At 40.6% G+C, this 20933-nt stretch overlaps 1 protein-coding gene across 3 annotated transcripts in view; it reads left to right on the forward strand.

Annotated features, from left to right (window-relative positions):
- skap2 (src kinase associated phosphoprotein 2) overlaps nt 1-20933 on the forward strand; it is a 267070-nt gene that overhangs the window by 140481 nt on the left and 105656 nt on the right. For all 3 annotated transcript variants that reach the window (XM_072283219.1, XM_072283221.1, XM_072283222.1), the window contains exons 5-7: nt 10059-10136; nt 11624-11707; nt 16879-17003. In XM_072283219.1, coding sequence (XP_072139320.1) covers nt 10059-10136; nt 11624-11707; nt 16879-17003 — 287 coding nt within the window. The remainder of the gene's footprint in view (nt 1-10058; nt 10137-11623; nt 11708-16878; nt 17004-20933) is intronic.

The raw sequence follows: 20933 nt of genomic DNA on the forward strand, positions 1-20933 counted from the left end.
AAGGATATTGGGAATGGTGGTTATGCAACTACTGACCCCAGGCAGACGATCTCTGAAGAGTATTGATCATGGCTGGGATCACCCACCATACAAAGACACTGCCCAGAAGAAGGCAAAGGCAAACCACTTCTGTGGAAAATTTCCCAAGATCAATCATGAGCAAAGACAAGGATTGACCATGTCATATGACAGGACACTTGATGCTGAATTTAATGGGAAGGGAGTCAGGAATTGACTGACCCCATTTATCCTTATTTGATTTACGCATGCTGTCCTCCTCTTAATACTTAACTTGCAGACAAACTACGGTTGTTTGGTAAGAGTGTGTCAGTGTTGCCGCAAATGAATTGGCGAGTGTGGTCCCTTTAAGAAGTTCATTTAATGAAAACGGTATGGAGACTAACATCCAAGGTGAGGGAAGGATTAGAAATCAATGTAGGAGACAAGTTAGTTTGCACATGTCAGGTGACCTAGTTCTAATATTTACATTTTCTTCTAAAAGACTGTGGTGTTCAGACTCAAAGAAAATGAGAAAAGGATAAATGTCAATAACCGTGTAGGATAAATATATTGGTTGAGACCCTTCTTCAGGACTTGTCTCCGCTCAATACATAAACTGTTTACTCTTTTCCATAAGTGCTGCTTGACCTGCTGAGTTCCTCCAGCTATACACAGTATATATGTGCCTGAGACTTTTGCACAGTACTGTAATGACATGAAATAGTTGCTTGAGGGTGATGTGGTTCAAGATTCAAGATTATTTAATGTCATTTCCAGTGGACAAGTGGAAAGGAGAACAAAACAATTATTACTCCATATCTGACGCAGAATGTAAAAAACACACTAAGTTAAAGAATGTAATTATAAAAATATAGAATATATATAAGTACATAAAATAGCTTATATACTCAGATTAATTATATGTATTTAAACTGACGCTAGGCATAGGAGTGTTGTAAAAAGGTGACTTTGATTGGTAATGATAAATTAGTGATGGTGGAGGTTGTTGTGGGGTGGGTTAGTGAGTGGAGGTGTTGATCAGCCTTACTACTTGGGGAAAGTAACTGTTTTTGAGCCTGGTTGCCCTGGCGTGGATGCTACGTGGTCTCCTTCCTGATGGGAGTGGGAGAAACAGTCTATGAGCAGGGCGGATGGGTGGGGATCCTTCATGATATAGCTGGCATTTTTCCAGCACCTTTCTGTATAAATGTCCTTGATAGCAGGTAGACCAGTGTCAGTGGTGCACTGGCCAAGGTTTCACAACCCATTGTAGAGCCTTCCAGTAGGCAAGCAGCATTTTTGTCAAGTACTCAACTGTCTGTGTTTATAAGCTTTCATATTAATGGAGCAATCACATTAGATTCTGCTTCTGTTAAAAACTTTATATTGTTAACTGATGCATTTTTAAATTGTTAACTGATGTATTTTTGATGTATCGATAAATTATTAAATGAATTTTTGTTCAGATACAGTACACATTAATTTTCTTGCTGGCTCTCGTTTGAAGTTTGGGTCGCTGTTTATAGAAGTTGGTTAAACATTGAAACTCGATTCTTTGTTGAACTTCTGAGCAGACAATTCACATGAGCCCCCCAGAAAGGAGTGAGGAGCACAGTTGTGTCAAATTGAGAATAGGGAAAATACATTATCGTATATTTGACACTTCGCTTTAGAAAAACTGAGAAAATGCATACAATTTTCTTGTCACTGAAGTTCTTCTGAAACCTATACCAAAATACAACATAAAAGGTGAATTGGTGGATCAGCATTTAGTTAGTGCAAAAGTACTGACTTATTTTAGCTTAAATTAGAGTAAATGTAAAGGACAAATAATCATAGATACGACAGTGTCTGAAACAACACACACAAAATCCTGGAGGAACACAGCAAGTCGTGCAGCAGCAATGGAAAAAGCAGAGATCACAGAGGGGAGCAGTTAGAGATGGCTTCACTGAACTCCCGTCAAAGAGATGATTTAAACTTCTTCAGCGTAGGCTTCCTTTGAAGAGACTTTGCTATGAAGTAGTCAATCATAAACATGAGAAAGTCTGCATTGGCTGGAAATTCAAAGCAACACGCACAAAATGCTGGAGGAACTCAGCAGGTCAGGCAGCAAGTACAGTGCCTGGAGCAAATATCTATTTACATTATACATGATGGTGGGGTGGCATGCGAACGGAGTAGCTAGTGTAATGCTTTACAGTGCCAATGGCCCTGGTTCAATACCTGTTGCCGTCTGTAAGGTATTTGTTCATTTTCTCTGTGACTGTATGTGTCTCTTCTGGGTGCACGAGTTTGATCATGTGGGTATTATTGTGCCTCTTACTACGCTGTATCTATAAATAAATAAATTAAATTATATTAACATAATTATTGAAATAACACAACATAATTTCTGGTGGAATGAAGTTAAGTCCAAGACAGAGGGCTTGATTTCCTGATTGTGGTGCTGACGCATGTAGAACAGACTGATATTGAGGAAGGTTCCCCTGACAATTACGTGGTACTTAAATTGTCAGAGCATGTTTAGCGAAGATGAGCAAATCTGCTCTAAGGATTGAACGAGGCTGGAATAAATAGAGCACTTGGTTAAGTGAGGGGGATTAACTGAGCAAATTGAGCAAACACTTCTCTCACTGAACAATAGGTTTTATTAAGGATTTAGCAACCCTTGAAAATATTGATTACTTATCCTCTACTTAGAAGAAAAATGACAGAGCATGTGCTAATGTTTATGTAACCTGTATGCTGGGCCATGAACCATAATGTCTTAACTGTTCAATATTCGTATTAATGCTTTCCTATGGATGTTTTAAGACCTGACTTTAAATGCAAAACTAAACAAGGTGTCTGTTCCATTTGAAAAAGATGTCATCTTGCTATGCGAAATTTAATAGAATTTCTAATCTTAGAATGTTGCAATAGAACTCTTAACATTTTGTTGATTTCAGATAAACCTGTTTTTGCTGTATTGAACATTAACTTCAAATAATTATTAATGTTGCATTGTATTGCCATTTGTTAAAATGTTCTTGATACCATTATTAAAGTATTGTGAGCAGTTTTGGGCCCCTTAATAGACTCACTTTCTTGCAGTAGGTGAAACATACCAGAATTGATTGTAATTTGGTGCCAAACATTAAAAACACAGAGCAACGCCATGTTGTTCGACGAAGACCTCGACGCCATTGATGGTGTTGAGACTAGCGCATGATTTGGATTTAAGTGAGGGAGAGTTGTGCAGCGTCAGCCTCACTCTCTCTTCCCAATTCCCATCTGGATCCAGTGGCAAGACAGAGTCGAGACGACTGGAGATGGGACCAGGCGCAGTGGATGACCAGGACGTCTTCTGTGTCTTGTTGTGCTCTACACATTCCACGACGCTTGCAGACACCGTCTTCTTGACAGTTGGATCTTCCATTGGTCTCGTCCGCTCAATCCGCCGGAGTCTGTCTTCGTATGCTGGGATAGACACCTCCCTATTTCGCTGAGGGTTTGAGACCCGTCAGCTACCCTCACCTGGTTTAGCCGGCTTGTCGAAGCCATTGCCTGGGGTGTGGCTGCTGTCCCATGCAAACAGCTGCGATGAGCCACAGGTAAGAGCTGAGTGCCAGGTGGGGGCCAAAGGTGGACTAACTGCCTTGAAAAGGACGCGACATGTTCCCCCACTGGAGGTGCTACCCCTCCTTGACACCCCAGAACAACGCCATAACAGACAACACAAATAGCAATCAACAATTTACAAGACAGTAGTGCAAACAGCCATGAGCAATTAACAATTAGCAGAATGATCACGTGCAAACGTCAATAATTAAACTTTAAAAAATGTGAACATATGAACAGACTCAAAAATTATCAGTAGAACAAGGTGAGCAGGAAGCACCATTTAATGGATGTTGTGCAGGGACAGGATGTGCTGGCAGTGAAGAGGGTCAAGAGGAGATTCATGAGAATGATTCCAGGAATGAAGGGTTAAGGTATGAGGAGTGTTTGATGGTTCTGAGCCTGTACTCTCTGGAACTTAGAAGACTGAGGGGGGATCTCATTGATATATCAAATATTGAAAGGCCTAGATGGAGTGGATGTAGACAGCATGTGTCTTATGGTGGGCGCATCTAGGACCAGAGGGCACTGCCTCAGAATACAAAGACATTGCTTTAGATTAGAAATGAATAGGAATTTCTTCAGCCAGAGAGTGGTGAATCTGTGAAATTCGTTGCAACAGATGCCTGTGAAGGCCAAGTCATTGGGTACATTTACAGCAGAGTTTGATAGGTTCTTGATTAGTAGGGGTGTCGAAGGTTACAGGGAAAAGGCAAGAGAATGGGGTTGAGAGAGATAATAAATCAGCCATGATGGAATGGCAGAGCAGTCTAGATAGGTTGAATGGCCTAATTTTGCTCCTATGTTTTATGGTTTTATAGTCTTATTATTTTCCCCTTGATTCTTCGGCTTCTGGCTGCACCACAGTACTGAAACTTAAAGTCACAAATAATCTTTGAAATTGTGACTAGGTAAATTATCATGCCTCACTCTTGTCAATCTTGCTGCAATCTTCAGTACAACTGACACTCAGTTTTTCTCCATCACGTCTCTCAGGATGGTACCCCTCCCACTGTTTTATGAAATGATTGCTCAAATAAACAGTTTTAAATCAGCTGGCATGAACATAATGGGCTTTTTTGCTCATCTCCACTAATTCCACTTGCCCACATTATGTCTATATCTATCTATGCTTTGTCTTTTCAAGTTCCTATCCAAATCTGACTCCAGCACCACCTCTTACTACATGTTCCAGATACTAAATGTATTTCATGTAAAATATAATTTTCCCTTCAGATCCTCTTTAAAATGTCTTCCTCCTGCTTTAAACCGGAGCCCTCTTGTTTTTGATGCCCATACATGGGAAAAAGATTCTGTCTATATATCTTATCTCTGCCATTCATAGTTTTATAAACTTCTGTCAGGTCAGCCTCTCAGCCTCCTTCACTCCAGAGAAAACAAGGCAAGCCTGTCCACTCTCTCCCCATAACTAAGGTCCTGCAATTCAGCCACCATCTTACTGAATCTCTGTATACTGTCAAAGTTTGAACTAAATTTATTATCAAAGTGCATATGTGTCAACATATACAACCTTGATATTTGTTTTCTTGTGGGGATACACAGTAAATCCAAGAAACACAATGAAAGACTGCACCTGACAGGGCAGGCAAACAACCAATGTGCAAAAGACAACAAACTGTGTGAAAACAAAAATAAACAAACAATAAGTATTGAGAACATGCGATGATGAGTACTTGAAATTCAGTCCATAGGTTGTGGGAACAGTTCAGTGATGAGTTGAGTGAAGTTATCCCCTTTGGTTCAAGAACCTGGTGGTTGAGGGACAATAACTTCCTGAACCTGGTGATGTGTGGCCTGAGGCTCCTGTACCTCCTTCCTGATGGCAGCAGCAAGAAAAGTGTATGGCCTGGATGGTGAAGGTCATTGATGATGGATGCCGCTTTCCCGTGAATGTGCTCCATGCAGGTGTGCTCAATGGTGGGGAGGGCATCACCCGTGATGGACTGGGCCATATCCACTACTTTTTGTAGGATTTTCCGTTCAAGGGCATTAATACAACCAAATCCTACCTACGGTGTAGTGACAAGAACCGCACACAGCATTCCAAGTGTGGCTCACAGGGTTTTGTCAACCCAAGTTTTATATTCTTTGCACTGATTTATGAAGGCAAGCATGGCATATGCCTTCATCAGCATCCTGGTCATCTGTGCTATAAACTTCTGACTCTGAGGATTATCTGCTGTAAATTTTCTACCCTTCCCAGTATAAATACCTCTGAAATTACTCTGTCATTTATCTTTGACTCCCTTTTCTCACTTCTGTAAATCATCTCAGTGAGAGTCTAGCACCACAGGGCACAGACTCAGAATAGAAAGACATCCCTGTAGAATAGAAATGAGGAGGAATTTCTTTAGCCAGAAGGTAGCGAATCTGAGGAAGTCATTGCCACAGACAGTTTGGAGGCCAAACCATTGGGTATATTTAAAGCGGAGGTTGATAGGTTCTGAATTAATAAGGGTGTCAAAGGAAATGGGGAGAAGGCAGGAGAAAGGGGTTGAGAGGAAAAAAATAAATTGTCCATAATGGAATAGTGGAGCATTCTCGATGATCCAAGTGGCCTATTTCTGATCCTGTGCCATATGGTCTTGTTATTTGTGGGTTCATCCTGTTCCATGTACACTTGCTTCTTGGCTTAAGCTTCTCCTAACCATTACGCTGCCTCGGATTTGTCAGTAAAACAGAACTACTGATAAACAGCAAGTTCGGTACCCAGATTAATGACCTTGCCACAGAACTGGACAGAAAATTTAAAAATAAATTTCAAGTTTCACAGTTGTACTTACTCGAGTAGATGAACCTATAATTCTACTACACTCTAGCGAATAAAGTCCCAGCCTAGTCAACCTTTCCGTGAAAGTCAGGTCCTCAAGTCCTGGCGATATCCTTTATTTGTTTATAAGTTATTCGTGTCTGGAGCCACGTATAGACCAGTCTTGGTGCATGGCAAATTTCCCTCCCTATAAGCCATTGGTGAACAGATGAATTAATTAATAATGCTACCAAAGTGAGTAAATGGCCAAATAGTCAAAGTGAAAAAGGATATATATGGTGATCAAGTGAAATTAATATTAACTGAATTAACCATCCTACTCTGAACTGGTGATCAATCTAGGAAAAGGTTCAATAAGATGTGACTTTGATATTCAATTTCTCTTTTTGCTAGAGCTCTCTGACGAATGATATGATCTTAATAGCAATTTAAAGATTTTGGGGTCAAGTCTTCTCTGAGTTGTTGCTCCTGGGGCAGGTGCACGTGTTGAAAAAAGGTTTCTCTTTCTAGCAAATTTCAGCTGCAGTGTGCACATCACCAAATCAGCAGGTAGCATTTTAAAAGGAGTGTTTTAAAGTAGTAATTTTAAAGAATTTTTGTTTCTACATTAAAAATGGGCACCACTTTTGATTCAAACAGCAGTGAATAAGTTTATCCCAAAAGGAAGCATTATATGTTATTGGGTTCAAGTACTATATCTGATGAACGTGATTTTAAAAATACTGAACAAACTTCTATTTTCTAATTTTATATTCTAGGTATATTGAGATACACAGTGGCCACTTTGTTAGGTCCACCTGCTTGCTAATATCTAATCAGCCAGTCATACAGCAGCAACTCATTACATAAAAGCATGCAGACATGGTCAAGAGGTTCATTTGTTGTTCAAATCAAACATCAAAATGGGGAAGAAATGTGGTCTAAAAGACTTTGACCATGGAATGATTTTTGGTACCAGATGGGGTGGTTTGAGAATCTCAGAAACTGCTGATCTCCTGGGCTTTTTAAGCTCAACAGTCTCTACAGTATACAGAGAATGGGTGCGATAAACAAAATATATTTAGTGAGCACCAGTTCTGTGGGTGATAATGCCTTCTTTATGAAGGATAGTGTGGGCACGTGGACAAGTGGTTAAGGCTTTGGACTAGCGACCTGAAGGTCGTGAGTTCGAGCCCCAGCAGAGGCAACATGTTGTGTCCTTGAGCAAGGCACTTAATCACACAGTGCTCTGCGATGACACTGGTGCCAAGCTGTATGGGTCCTAATGCACTTCCCTTGGACAATATTGGTGTCGTGGAGAGGGGAGACTTGCAGCATGGGCAACTGCTGGTCTTCCATACAACCTTGCCCAGGCCTGTGCCCTGGAGAGTGAAGACTTTCCAGGCGCAGATCCATGGTCTCGCAAGACTAACGGGTGAAGAATATCAGAGGAGAATGGCCAGGGTTGTTCAAGCTGACAGGAAGGCAACAGTAACTTAAGTGACTAACTACGTGTTACAGTAGTGATGTGCAGAAGAGCATCTCTGAATGGACAACATTTGAACCTTGAAGTGGATGGGCTACAGTATCAGAGGGCATGCACTCAGTAGCCAGACTGTTAGGTACAGGTCATTCCTAATAAAGTGACCACTCAGTTTCTGTAAAAGCTTATAAATATGCCCTTTGGTGGCTTGAGGCCAAAGTTACCTGTCTAGTCTTTCCAGTGCTTGTGAAGTGCTGCAAGTGAACGGCATTAGCAGAAACTCTTAATGATGATTAATGTACCTTGAGTGTATGGCCAGCAGAATAGATTGTTGAATCCTTTCAGCATTAAAGGCTGAAAGTGTAACAATACTTTGTGATGCACTCTTTGAGTAAATATCATGACATGCCAATAAGTATAAGCGGAAATTGCAGAACTTTGGCAACTATTAATCCACCAAGATCCCATCGCTGTCTGTGAGGAGTTTGTACGTTCTCCCTGTGACTGTGTGGGTTTCCCTCGGTTTCTGTGGTTTTCTCCCACAGTCCAAAGGCGTACTGGTTGGTAGGTTAATTGGACGTTGTAAATTGTTCTATGATTAGGCTGGGGATAAATCTGGGGTTGCTGGGTTCACAGTTTGAAGGGTTGGAAGGGCCTATTCTGCACTGTCTCTCAATAAATAGATTACCCCATAGATTTTGAGCAGGTTCTATTTGATCAGCAGGAAAAAATATTGTGGACTTTTTAACGACAACCACTATTTGTTTCATCACACTTGAATTACTACTTGAATCAAGTATTATTTTTTACTTCTCTCCCTCAACTGGATATACTTGCATTGACAATTTAACCACAATCTCTGTAGACAAACTTTGAATCAAAACTCTGCTATCATATTTGTGTTGCAGTAAATTTTGCAATTAAGCCTGAACACACAGTTATTTATTAAAGATTAAATGGGTTGACCATAATCTTGGATAATAAACTTAAAGAAGCCAAACACGAGGAAATCTGCAGATGCTGGAATTTCAAGCAGTACACATAAAAGTTGCTGGTGAACGCAGCAGGCCAGGCAGCATCTCTAGGAAGAGGTCCAGTCAACGTAGAGGTACAGACCGTAGGGTCTGGGCCCAAAACGTCGACTGTACCTCTTCCTGGAGATGCTGCCTGGCCTGCTGCGTTCACCAGCAACTTTTATATGTGTTTAAAGAAGCCAAATTTGTGTTCCCCATTTCTTCTTAGGTATTGACCTGGTTAAATTGCTAAAATCTGCGACAATTACGAACTTCTGCAGATTAATGATCATTGCACAAAACACAAAGATACATTTCCTCAGAAAACTGTTTCTTTTACAACTTGCAGCACAATTTGCTTTAGGTAAATCTTTGTGTTTGCCTCAATGCATAGCTTTTCAGGTTGAAATGTTAAACATAGGATATGCAATCAGAAGTGCTCTTCGAGCTGATAGTGAAATTTAATTTTGTTTTGGTTTGTTTGTGTCTTGGTGATGAATAATATAAGTAGGATGTGTTAATAGATATTAGAACGTCTCAACTACCACTGTTAAATATAAAATTTAAAACACTGTATCAAGATTTATATTTGGAAATATTTGTTTACATTAAATTTGCCGAGTTTGTTTCTAAGATTCATTCTCCAGTTGGCAAATTAATTTAGCTTCCAGCCACCTTATGCAGCATCTTGAGTGCTCAAGATACAATTAAACTTTCGTTTTATACCTGTTTTACTCCTTTACTGCTTCTTTTTAAAATTAATTTTTAACTAGAGGAAACAATTTGAAAAATTAACAAAAATTTTCAATTTGTTTATTATAGTGCAGAATTTGCATTTGGTCTTGATAAACAAAGTGTTACTATATTTTTTTAATATCAGTGGCATGTGTCATGAACTTTGTTTTGTGATAGCAGTACAGTGCAATACATACAAAACCTATAAATTACAATAACATATAAATTATATCAAAAAGAGAGTAAAAATATAGTGAGGCAGTGTCCATGGATTGGTTCATTGTCTATCTCAGGGCTTCCCAACCTAGTGTTCACAGACACCTTGTTTGGTGCTTGGCATAAAAGAGGTTGGGAACCCCTGATCTGTCTTGGGCAAGGCATATTGGCAAATGTAAGAAAAAAGAAGAATTCCTCTTGGAACATTGTTTTAAAGTGTATTTTTTCTTCTTTATAGTTCAGCGATCTCCCCCAATACCTGCACAGGAACTGACTCAAATTCTGAAAGCTGGGTATTTGGAAAAGCGACGAAAAGGTAATTTGTTTTGTATCAGTTTATATACCCAATGAGATCAAAACTGAGTGTACTAATTACAAGTATCCATGTTTTTCAGTAGAATTCTGATCATCTGCATTATGGAAACAATTCTGCACATATACTTTTTTTTTAACATTGATGATGACATACATCCAGAAATACCAGCTACAACACCTCAAGTAGCCTGCAGTTGCACATCAGCATGCATTGCTGTTCACTTAGGAATTTGCATTTCAAATCAGTGTTTCATTTCCAACTGCTTTCACTTGAAGCAGAATTATATTTCAGCAACAAGCTGCATTTCTATGTTCTGCTTAACCAACATTACATCTACATAGAACGGCAATGCAGGAAAAGTGATGACAGCTCTATCATAGAGTCATATAAAAGTGCAGCGCAGAATCAGACCCTTTGGCCCATCTAGTCCATGCCGAATCATTTAAACTGCCTACTTCCATCAACTGGTCAGTACCATATTCCTCCATATCCCTGCCATCCATGTACCTATCCAAACTTCTCTTACATGTTGAAATTGAGCTTGCATGCACCACTTATGCTGCCAGCTCAATCCACATACTCACGACCCTCAGAGTTAAGAAGCTTATCATTATTTTCCCATTAAACTTTTGCTGTTTCACCCTTAACCCATGACCTGTAGTCTAAGTCCATCCAAACTCTATAGAAAATGCCTGCTTGCATTTACCCTGTCTATACCCCTCATAATTTTGTATACCTCTATCAAATCTCCTCTCAATCTTCTACATTTCAAGGAATAAAGTCCTGACCTATTTAATCTCTCTTTGAAGGGTAGTAACTTCCTGAACGTGGTGGTATGGGACCTGAGACTCCTGCACATCCTGTCTGATGATAATAGTGAGAAAAGAGCATGGCCTGGATGGTGGGGGTCCTTGATGATGGATGCTGCTTTCCTGTAGGAGCACTCCATGAAATGTGCTCAGTTATGGGGAGGGGTTTTCCTGTGGTGGACCAGGCTGTGTCCACCACTTTCTGTTTTCTCTTTATGCATCATGCCTAAGGAAGATTAAAGGACAGCTAGATCTTGTAGACCATGTCATGACCCCATAGATTGGAAGCTATCATCAGTTGCGTTCATCAGAACCAAAGCTCCTCAGAAATGCAGATCCACATTCAGGAATAAATATGGCAGGGTCAGGGGGAGTGGATCCACTGGTGGCTGCTGAAGGAATGTATGGATGTGCCAGTAAGAGAGGGAAGGATAACACTTCTCACCCTTTGCAACCTCAGCTGATTTGTGAGGTTCTTGTTGAAGTTATTCCTAGACATCTGAGCAAAGAATAACAATCGTTATGTGACTTTCACAGTCTCAATCTGCCCCAATTGCCTATACATAATTTTAAAACAAGTTTGCTCAGATTACAAATAAATATTCTTGAATCATTTGCAATATTAACAGCATCCTTAAGTACATGCCTCATGCTACAATTGGTTTGTGTTCATTGTAGATCACAGCTTCTTTGGATCAGAATGGCAGAAACGCTGGTGTGTGCTTAACAACAACATTTTCTATTACTATGGAACAGAAAAAGGTAATATTTCCTCCAGAGCAGAGTAAATTGAAATATTAATATATGGGGTTTATGTGTGTTTTATTGATTGCTGAATAAACAAAACTGTTCTCCTCAATCAATAATGGGATTGTTGGATTTGGCATTACTCTTTTAAAATCTGAATTTTATGTTCCTTCAACATTCAAGTGTCATTTAGACACTAGAAAGTGGTACCATATAAGCAGTAAAAGCTAGAGATTCATAGCAGTATTTGAGAAAAGAGAAATAGGGTTAGCATTTCAGCTTGATGACTTTTCATCAGAAGTAGAAAAGTAAGAAAAATGAGTGTGTTTTGAGTGGCAAAGAAAGGAAGTGGGAGAGGACAAAGGGAATAATACCTGTAGTAAGGTAAGACCAGGAGTAGCTGGGTGACAACACGACTATTGGTACTCGCTCAAAGAGGGAAGCGAATGGTTGTTATTCATAGCTCTTCAACCTGTTGGAGGTCATCATTGTGTACCATGTCGTATAACACAGGCGATCATGGTCTCATGACCATGAAAGTTCTTGGCAAATTTTTCTACGTACAGTAAATGGTTTGCTCTTGCCTTCTGGGTATTCTTGGTCCTAATTAAAACACTTAAATGTTTTTATCCCTTCCAGATTTTCTCCAATATTCTTTTGTGTGGATGTTATTTGATTTCACTCTTTATTGTACTTTGCAAGTTTTATTGTGCTTTGTATCTTCATTTCTTTTCCATATGCTTTTAATATTCATCATCATCATTATGTGCCATGTCATATGACGTGGGTGATCATGGTCATTCCATGATTATGATTGTTCTTGGCAAATTTTTCTATAGAAGTGGTTTGCCATTGTCTTCTTCTAGGCAGTGTCTTTACAAGATGGGTGATTGCCTGGCGTCAGTGGTCGCGCATAACCAGGACTTGTGATATACTCCAGCTGCTCATATGGCCATCCACCGCCTGTTCCCATGGCTTCATGTGATCCTGATCGGGGGTGGGGGGGGAGGGTAGGGGTTGCTTTGCAGGTGCTACACTTTGCCCAAGGCTGATCTGCAGGCTAGCGAAGGGAAAGAGCGCCTTACAGTTAGTTAGAGATATATCTCCACCCTGCACTCCTAGAGGGTATAAACGTAATAAAATAGAGCTGTAACATAGAATATTAAATGAAAAAAATTGGCTGGAAATCTGAAATGGGAGAATGATACTTGGTAAGTCATGTTAGCAAAAACAGAACTGGCCAGTCCTAACACAAACAGGAAAAGCTGGTTATCTGAAATAGTTGAATTCAATACTGAGTACTAGGGGGATACAAATACCAATCTGGAAGATCAAATACTCTTCCTTGAGATTTTGTTGGGATTTGTTGCAATGGTGTAGGAAGTCAGGAGCACAGAGGTCAGAATAAAAATGAGATGGAAATTCAAAGAGGTAAGACAGCCACAAATTCAAGCAACACACATCAAAGTTGCTGGTGAACGCAACAGACCAGGCAGCATCTCTACCTTTGCAGATCAAATGCAACATTTTGCAAAAGAATCATTATTCTGTGTTTGACCATAGTGTGTGCACAAAAAATTCATTATCTCATAAAGAAAGACATCTTGGGTCTCTGAATGATGAGCAGGGAAAAAGTAACGGCAAGTTTTTCCTCTCCTGCTGTTGCATGAGTGGATTCTAAAAAAAGGAAACATAGAAGAGCAAACCAGGGAATTGCTGAAGGAAGGGTCTGTTCAGAGTACTGACAGGGAAGAGAATACTAAGTCTGGTTGTGGCTTTTTGTTGAAGATGGAAGAAATTATGGAGGCGATGCACTGAATGCAGAGGCAGGAGGGATGTGAATTGAGGACCAGGGGAAATCTTACCCTTGCTCTGGGAGGTAAGAGAAAAGGATGAGAGTACGTGCATAGAAAATGGAGCAAATACAATACTGTCAACTCTGACAGAGGACAGACCACAACTAAATATAAATATATCTCAGAAGGTTTGTCAACAGAACAAATGCAATGGAGCCAGCAAAGCAAGGAGCGTGGAAAGGAATGCTTATGGTAAGCAAGATGGGAGGAGGTGTAATTGAGAGACCTGTGGGATTTTTTTGGAGCTTGTACTGCATATTGGTGGAAGTTGGAAAAATCAAGAAAGAGAAGGGTTGGACATGGACCATGTGGATGTAAGTGGAAATTTGGCAGCAATATGAACTATCTAAGAAGGCTGCATGAGACGCACCTAAATACAATTACCAGTGTAACTGAAAAAGAGGTGAGGGAAACGAGGAGTGTTCCACATATTCCACAGTGTGATAGATCTTACTTGGATACTTGCAAGTTCCCATACAGAAAAATATTGGACACATATATATAGCTAAGATGCCTTGGACCTTTGCACAACACTGTAGTAATTTTATGTATTTTACTGTATTGCTGCCAAAAAGAAAAGTTCATGACGTATGTGAGTGATAAATCTGATTCTGATATGGGTCTTTGTTGTGGACTGAGAGTGGGAAGGGGGCAGAGAGAGAGGAATCGTGGTTGGGAAAAAGGGAAGGGAAAGGGAAGGAAGCAGGACACAACAGAGAAACAGTCTGTAATGATCAGTAAAATAGTTGCTTCAAATTAAATCACCTTGCATGGTGCCTCACAGCACCTGTGCCACCCCCCCCCCCCCCCAACCACTGGCACTCCTTCTCCACCACCTGTCCAACACCCCTCTTGTGGAGGTCCACCCTCACCATTCCCAACATCTGTTGCTCCTGCCAGATTTACGAACTTGCTCTCCGCCCCACACTGTCAAATATGGTACTGTGCATCTTCGACTTAGAGAAAGTGATTGGAGATAAAGGAGGTGTGTTCCATGAAAGAATAAGTTCAGCTAGGCATGTGAGGATGGTGAGGAGGGACTGGCTGGGCCAGGTTTAGAGAAGTAGTGAAAGGTCCTCAGCCATTCTGTGTTCTCTATCTTTTGAAATTGGACAGTTTTCTGCTGAGTGTTGGTTGTCCGTTGCTTTCAAAGATAACAAAAACCTGTTCGGGAGGAGTTTTATAGCGAAAAAGCCGTTGTTCTGGGGCAGTTCCACTGTCTCGGCCTCAAAAATCTTGGTCCAGTGGTACGAAAAATCATTGCATCTGGAGACATCATATTCATGATGCCCTCTGTGCCTTGTCAGGCCCCTCGCTCTCCACGAAGAATTGCAGCACCGCCGCCTTGGCCATTAGATCATGTAGTTGCTCCCATCTGCCCAGTCTGCTAGACCTGGCTTCACCTGCTGGAGTAGGCATATCCCTGTCTCACTGGGGTTGGAGGTTCCCGGCTACCCTCACCTGGTTTAGCCCCCCCTATCGAAGCGGTGTACAGGGGATGGCTACTGGCACATGGAAACGGTTACCTGGAGCCACAGGTGAGAGCCTGGGCGACAGGTGGGGACCGAAGATGCATGAGCTGCCCCTGGGTGGAGCACAACAAGCCCGCCACATGAGCTGCCCCTCCCTGGACACCCCACACACTATTGAGTATAAGGAAGGAAGAGAACAGTGTTTAGCTTCTTTGTACTGAGTCATTCATTCACTGGTTCTTCTTCAAAGTTCAAAGTAAATTTATTATCAAAGTACATATACATTACCATATACACCCTGAGATTCAGTTTCTCATGGGCATACTCAATCATTCCCAGAACCATAATAGAATCAATGGGAGACCACACCAACTGGGTGGAGAACCATTGTGTAAAAGACAGCAAACTGTGCAAATAGAAAAAGAAAGTAAAAAGAAATAATAATAAATAATAAATATTAAGAACATGAGATGAAGAGTCCTTAAGAGTGAGTCCATGGGCTGTGGGAACAGGTTCATGATGGAGCAAATGAAGTTGAATGAAATTATCCCCTTTGGTTCAAGAGCCTGATAGTTGAGGGATAATAACTGTTCTTGAGCCTGTTGGTGTGGGTCCTGAGGCTCCTGTACCTTCTTCCTGATGGCAGCAGTGAGGAGAGAGCATGGCCTGGATGGTGAGGATGGATGCTGCTTCCTGCAACAACACTCCAGTTAGATGTGCTCAGTGATGGGGAGAGCTTTACCCGTGATAGACTGGGCTGCACCCACTACTTTTTGTAGGATTTTCTATTCAAGGGCATTGGTATTTCCATACTAGGCTGCGATGCAGCCAGTCAATGTAGTCTCCACCGCACATCCATGTCAAAGTTTTTGATGTCATGCCGAATTTTCACAAACTCCTAATGAGTGCATGACATTGGCAGTTTCTGTTTTTATTTTTAATGTCTACCTCTGACAGATTTACCCATTGTCCTTCATTCCATCATATTCTTTCCACTTAGTCTCCCTTATGAGATCACAAATCACATCCACTGCATTTCTTCCTTGCCAAAATTTTTATTAAATGGTTTTTACTAATGATGTTGCTGCGGATAAAGTCTCCACATGGATCTCACCAAGGCCACTTCCATCTGTTTTTCAGTGTATGAACTTTAAAAATTATTTTGGATACTTTGTATATACAGTATATTTCATGTACCATTTCCTCCAGTTAATAACACTATGTCCTGTATTTACTTACTGCATTTCAACCTTTCCGTTGGTCTTACTATATGGTTGACATTCAGGGCGATGAGCACCATCTGCTGTTGTTGCTGTTGGAGTTGTTTTATTATGTGACATGTACCAAGATACATTGTCTTGTATATCTTCCTACAGATCAAACCATTACACAGTGCATTGAGGTAGGACAAGGTATACTAATAAAAATAAAGAATAAACTGTAAAAATTACAGAGAAGGTGCAGTGCAGATAAATAATTAAGTAATAGTGGAATGGAAGCTGTCGAGCCTGGTGGTACATGCTTTCAGGCTTTTATGGCTTCTGCTTGATGGGAGAAGGGAGAAGAGAGAATGTCTGTGGTGGGTGGGATCTTTCATTATGCTGGCTGCTTTACCGAGGCAGTGAGAAGTGCAGACAGAGTCCATGGAGGGGAGGCTGGTTTCTGTGATGGGCTGAGCTGTGCCCGCAACTGTCTGCAATACCTGTCCCACCTTTTTTGTGGTGGGGGGAGGAGTCTTAAGGTGAAGGATTGATAAGCATTAATGCTTATCTTTTCATTGTGTTAGTTCTTAGTAAAGTTCAGTGATGTGTTATATTCATATGGATGAATTAAACATTTTTATGCAATTTATCTGCAGACAAACAACAAAAGGGTGATTTTGCCATAGATGGATATACAGTCCAGCTGAACCCTACAATGCGAAAAGATGCAAAGAAGGACTGCTGCTTTGAACTTACTGCTCCTGATAAGCGACTATATCAGGTTTGACTTTCTTTTATTTTTTGGTACTTAATTCAGAGGATCACTTCCTTCAGTTACCTGACATACCAGTCAAAAAGGGTGTTTTCAATCTAGATTAATCTTAGATTGGTGAACCCCCAAAGATTTTGACAAGCTGAAGCAGCACACAGCTAATGCTAAAGCCGCCCACGGCTAATGCTAAAGCCATTACTGTGGATTTCATAGCACATAGAACATAGGCCAATACAGTACAGTATGGGCACTTTGGCCAAAAGATGTTGTGCCAACCTGTATAAACCTTTTCCATATTCAAACTAACCCTTCCCTCCTACATAACTCATAACCCTCCATTTCTCTTACATCCATGTGCTTATCTAAGAGTTCCTTAAATGTTGCTTTTGTAGCAGCCTATACCACCACCACTGGCAATGAGTCCCTGGTATCTACCATTCTCTGTGTAAAATAAAGTACCCCTGACACTCCCCCCAAACTTAACCTCTACCTGCCTTCAATGGATTTATCTGGTATTGTCCTTTGCTGCTCTTGCAAAAAGGTGTTGGCTCTAACTATGCCTCTTATATACTTCCATCAAATTGCCTCTCATCCTCCTTTACTCAAAGATGAAAGCCCTAGCTTGTTCACTCTATCCCAACAAGACATATCATCTAATCCAAACAGCATCCTGGTAAACCTCCTCGGCACTTTCTCTAAAGCTTCCGCATCTTCCCACAATGAGGCAACCAGAACTGAGCTCAATACTCGAGGTGTAATCAAAACTGGGTGCTATAGAGCTACAACGTTACCTCATGGCCCTTGAACTCAGTACTCCAATTAATGAAGGCCAGCACACCACATACCTTTTTAAATACCCTCTTAATGTGTGATTGCTAATAATCCTGCCATTAACCTTGTATTCCACCTTCATGTTGGATCTTCTGAAGTGTATCACTTTTGGCTTTTCCGGATTGAATTCCATCTGCCACTTTTCCTGCCAATCTCTGCATCCTCTCTATATCCCACTGTAACCTATGACAACATTCTACACTACCCACAACACCACTAACCTTGGTGTTATCTGCAACTTACTGACCCACCCATTCACTTCCTCGTTCAAGTCATTTTCGAAAATCACAAAGAGCAAGGGCCCCAGAACAGATCTCTGTCAAACACCATTAGTCACTGACCTCCAGGCAGAATACACCCCATCTACAACCACCTTCTGCCTTCTGTGGGCAAGCCAATTCTGAATCTATGCAACCAAGATTTCCTGGATGCCATGATCCTGACTTGCTGGATGAAACTACCATGTAGAACCTTGTTACGTGCCTTGCTGAAATCCATATACACCACATCCACCTTCATCACTTTGTTTTATCACCTCTTTGAAAAATGGTGAAGGAGATGGTCAGAGTTGACAGAGGAATTCATTCTCTTTAATGCAATTGGGAGTAAGGACTAAAGGTGATGGGTATAATGTTAAAGGAAAGAGATCAAGAGTGACATGAAGAAAAGCTTCCTCTTCATTTTGTTTCCAGCCACCAATTCCTTTTTTTATTCTCCAACTTCCAATTCCATGCTGAAGGCCACAACAAATGTGGGCAGTGCATTACTGGTTGCATCTAAAGATCACTTTAAAAAGATGGATAGACAACAGCGACATGAGAAAAAAACTTAAAGTGGCCTTTTGTTAGAACCAGTGTGCTGTTTTGGTCTTCCTATAGAATTGAATAAATATATGGTGGGGAAAAGAACTTGCAAGGAACTGGTGGCTGAAACTGGAGAACTGCTCTGGTAAAGCGTCATCATAGTGATGATGGACCAAATTGCCTCCTTTTATGCTCTAACTATTCGATGATTGAGTGATGCATTGGCACATTAAATGAAAGCTTATTGCAAGAATGTGCATTGGCTGTTTTGGATCTTCCCTGAATCAACAACCTGCTGACCTGAGGCAAGAATGTTACCACTTGAGTCTCAGATATTTCATGTATTTAGATTTTTTTAAAAACTCACTATATTCTAATGAGTTTCATAAACATAAGCAAACACTTAAACAGATGTACGCAAAGTGCAGGATAATACTCTCTAGCACAAATTTGTTCGCGATAAGTTTTGGTACCTTAAACAAAAATAGTCATTTTATGACTTGTAAGCAGGGGTCATTCAGTGCAGGCAAGTTGTTTATGCAGTGTAAGTAATGGTAAAGATTGTTAGTGTCATAAATTCTTGTATTAAGCTTTCTTTTAAAAATCAGTGCGTTTTGTTGTTATGGACAAGAAAACAAATTAAAGAAGGTAGGATACCTGATTCTGACAGGTCATCTTTGGAGGGTTATATGTAGCAGTTTAAAGTAAGGTAGCCAGTTTTCCATATTGCCAATAGTATTTATTTTCATCAGAGGTCCATTTAAATTTTATGTAGTTAACAGCAAATGTTCAGTATTTAAGTTGATTTGTATAGGGATACTGAGTATCTCGGGCAAGGTCATTGCAGAAGGAAACGTTGTGAGCATTTCAGAACAGTGACTGTTCATCAGATTCAAGTTTATTGTCATTCAACTGTATACATGTATACGGCCAAATGAAATAATGTTGCTCTTGGTGTTCACACCTACAATTAAAGGTAAGGGCCCATGGCATAAAAAAAAGGTTCAAAAACCTTACTCTAGACAAGGTGCCACAAATGAAGCTGCTTACCAAATTAAGAGCCCTTGGTATTACAGGAAAGTTATTGGCATGGTTAGAGCTAATTGGTAGGAGGCAGCAAGTGGGAATAAAAGGATCCTTTCCTGATTGGCTATCAGTGATGATTGATGTTTCGCAGGGTTTGATGTTGGGACCACTTCTTCTTATGCTATATATCAATGATTTAGTTGATGAATAGATGGCTTTGTTGCCAGGTTTGCAGATGATACAAAAATTGGTGGAGGGCAGGTAGTGTTGAAGAAACAGCAAGGCAGCAGAAGGACTTAGGCAGGTTAGCAGAATGGGCAAGAAAGTGGCAAATGAAATACAATGTTGGAAAATGCATGGTCATGACTTCGATAGAAGAAATAAATGTGAAGACTTTTTTTAAAGGGGAGAAAACTCTAAAATCTGAGTTGCAAAGGGTCTTAGGAATCCTTGTGCAGAACACCCTAAAGGCTCACTTGCAGGTTGAGTTGGTGGTGAGGAAGGCAAATACAATGTTGGCATTCATTTCAAGAGGTCTAGAACATTGGAGCAGGGATGTAATGTTGAGGCTTCACTGGTGAGTGCTCACCTTGAGTATTGTGAACAGTTTTGGGCTCCTTATCTAAGAAAAGATGTGCTGACATTGGTGAGCATTCAGAGAAGATTCACAAGGATGATTCCGGGAATGAAAGGGTTATTGTATGTGGAATATTTGATGGCTCTGGGCCTGTGCTCATTAGAATTTAGAAGGATGAAGGGGGATCTCATTGAAACCTTTCGAATGTTGAAAGGCCTAAGCAGAATAGATGTTGAAAGGATGTTCCCATGGTGGGGGAGTCTAGGACAAGAAGGCACAGCCTCAGGATAAAAGGGTAAAATTTAAAACAGAGGTGCAGAGAAATTTCTTTTGCCAGAGTGTGGTGAATTTGTGGAGTTCGTTACCACAGGCAGCTGTGGAGGAGAGGTCATTGGGTGTATTTAAGGCAGAGCTTCATAGGTTCTTGATTGGCCATGGCATCAAAGGTTATGGGGAGAAGCCGGGGAGTGGGGCTGAGGAGGGTAATAAAAGATCAGCCATGATAGGATGGCAGAACAGACTCAATGGGCCAAGTGGCCTAATTCTGCTCCTATGTCTTATGGTCTTATGGTCTAGACCAAGGTGCACAGCATAGTACAAATAACTCACACACAGTACATAAAGTATTATTACCACAAGTAAATTAACAAATAATAAATTATAGTGCCCATAAAAACTATTCACCTCCCTGGGAAGTTATCA

Source organism: Mobula birostris, chromosome 19 (genome assembly GCF_030028105.1).
Source record: "Mobula birostris isolate sMobBir1 chromosome 19, sMobBir1.hap1, whole genome shotgun sequence".
Lineage (NCBI taxonomy): Eukaryota > Metazoa > Chordata > Chondrichthyes > Myliobatiformes > Myliobatidae > Mobula > Mobula birostris.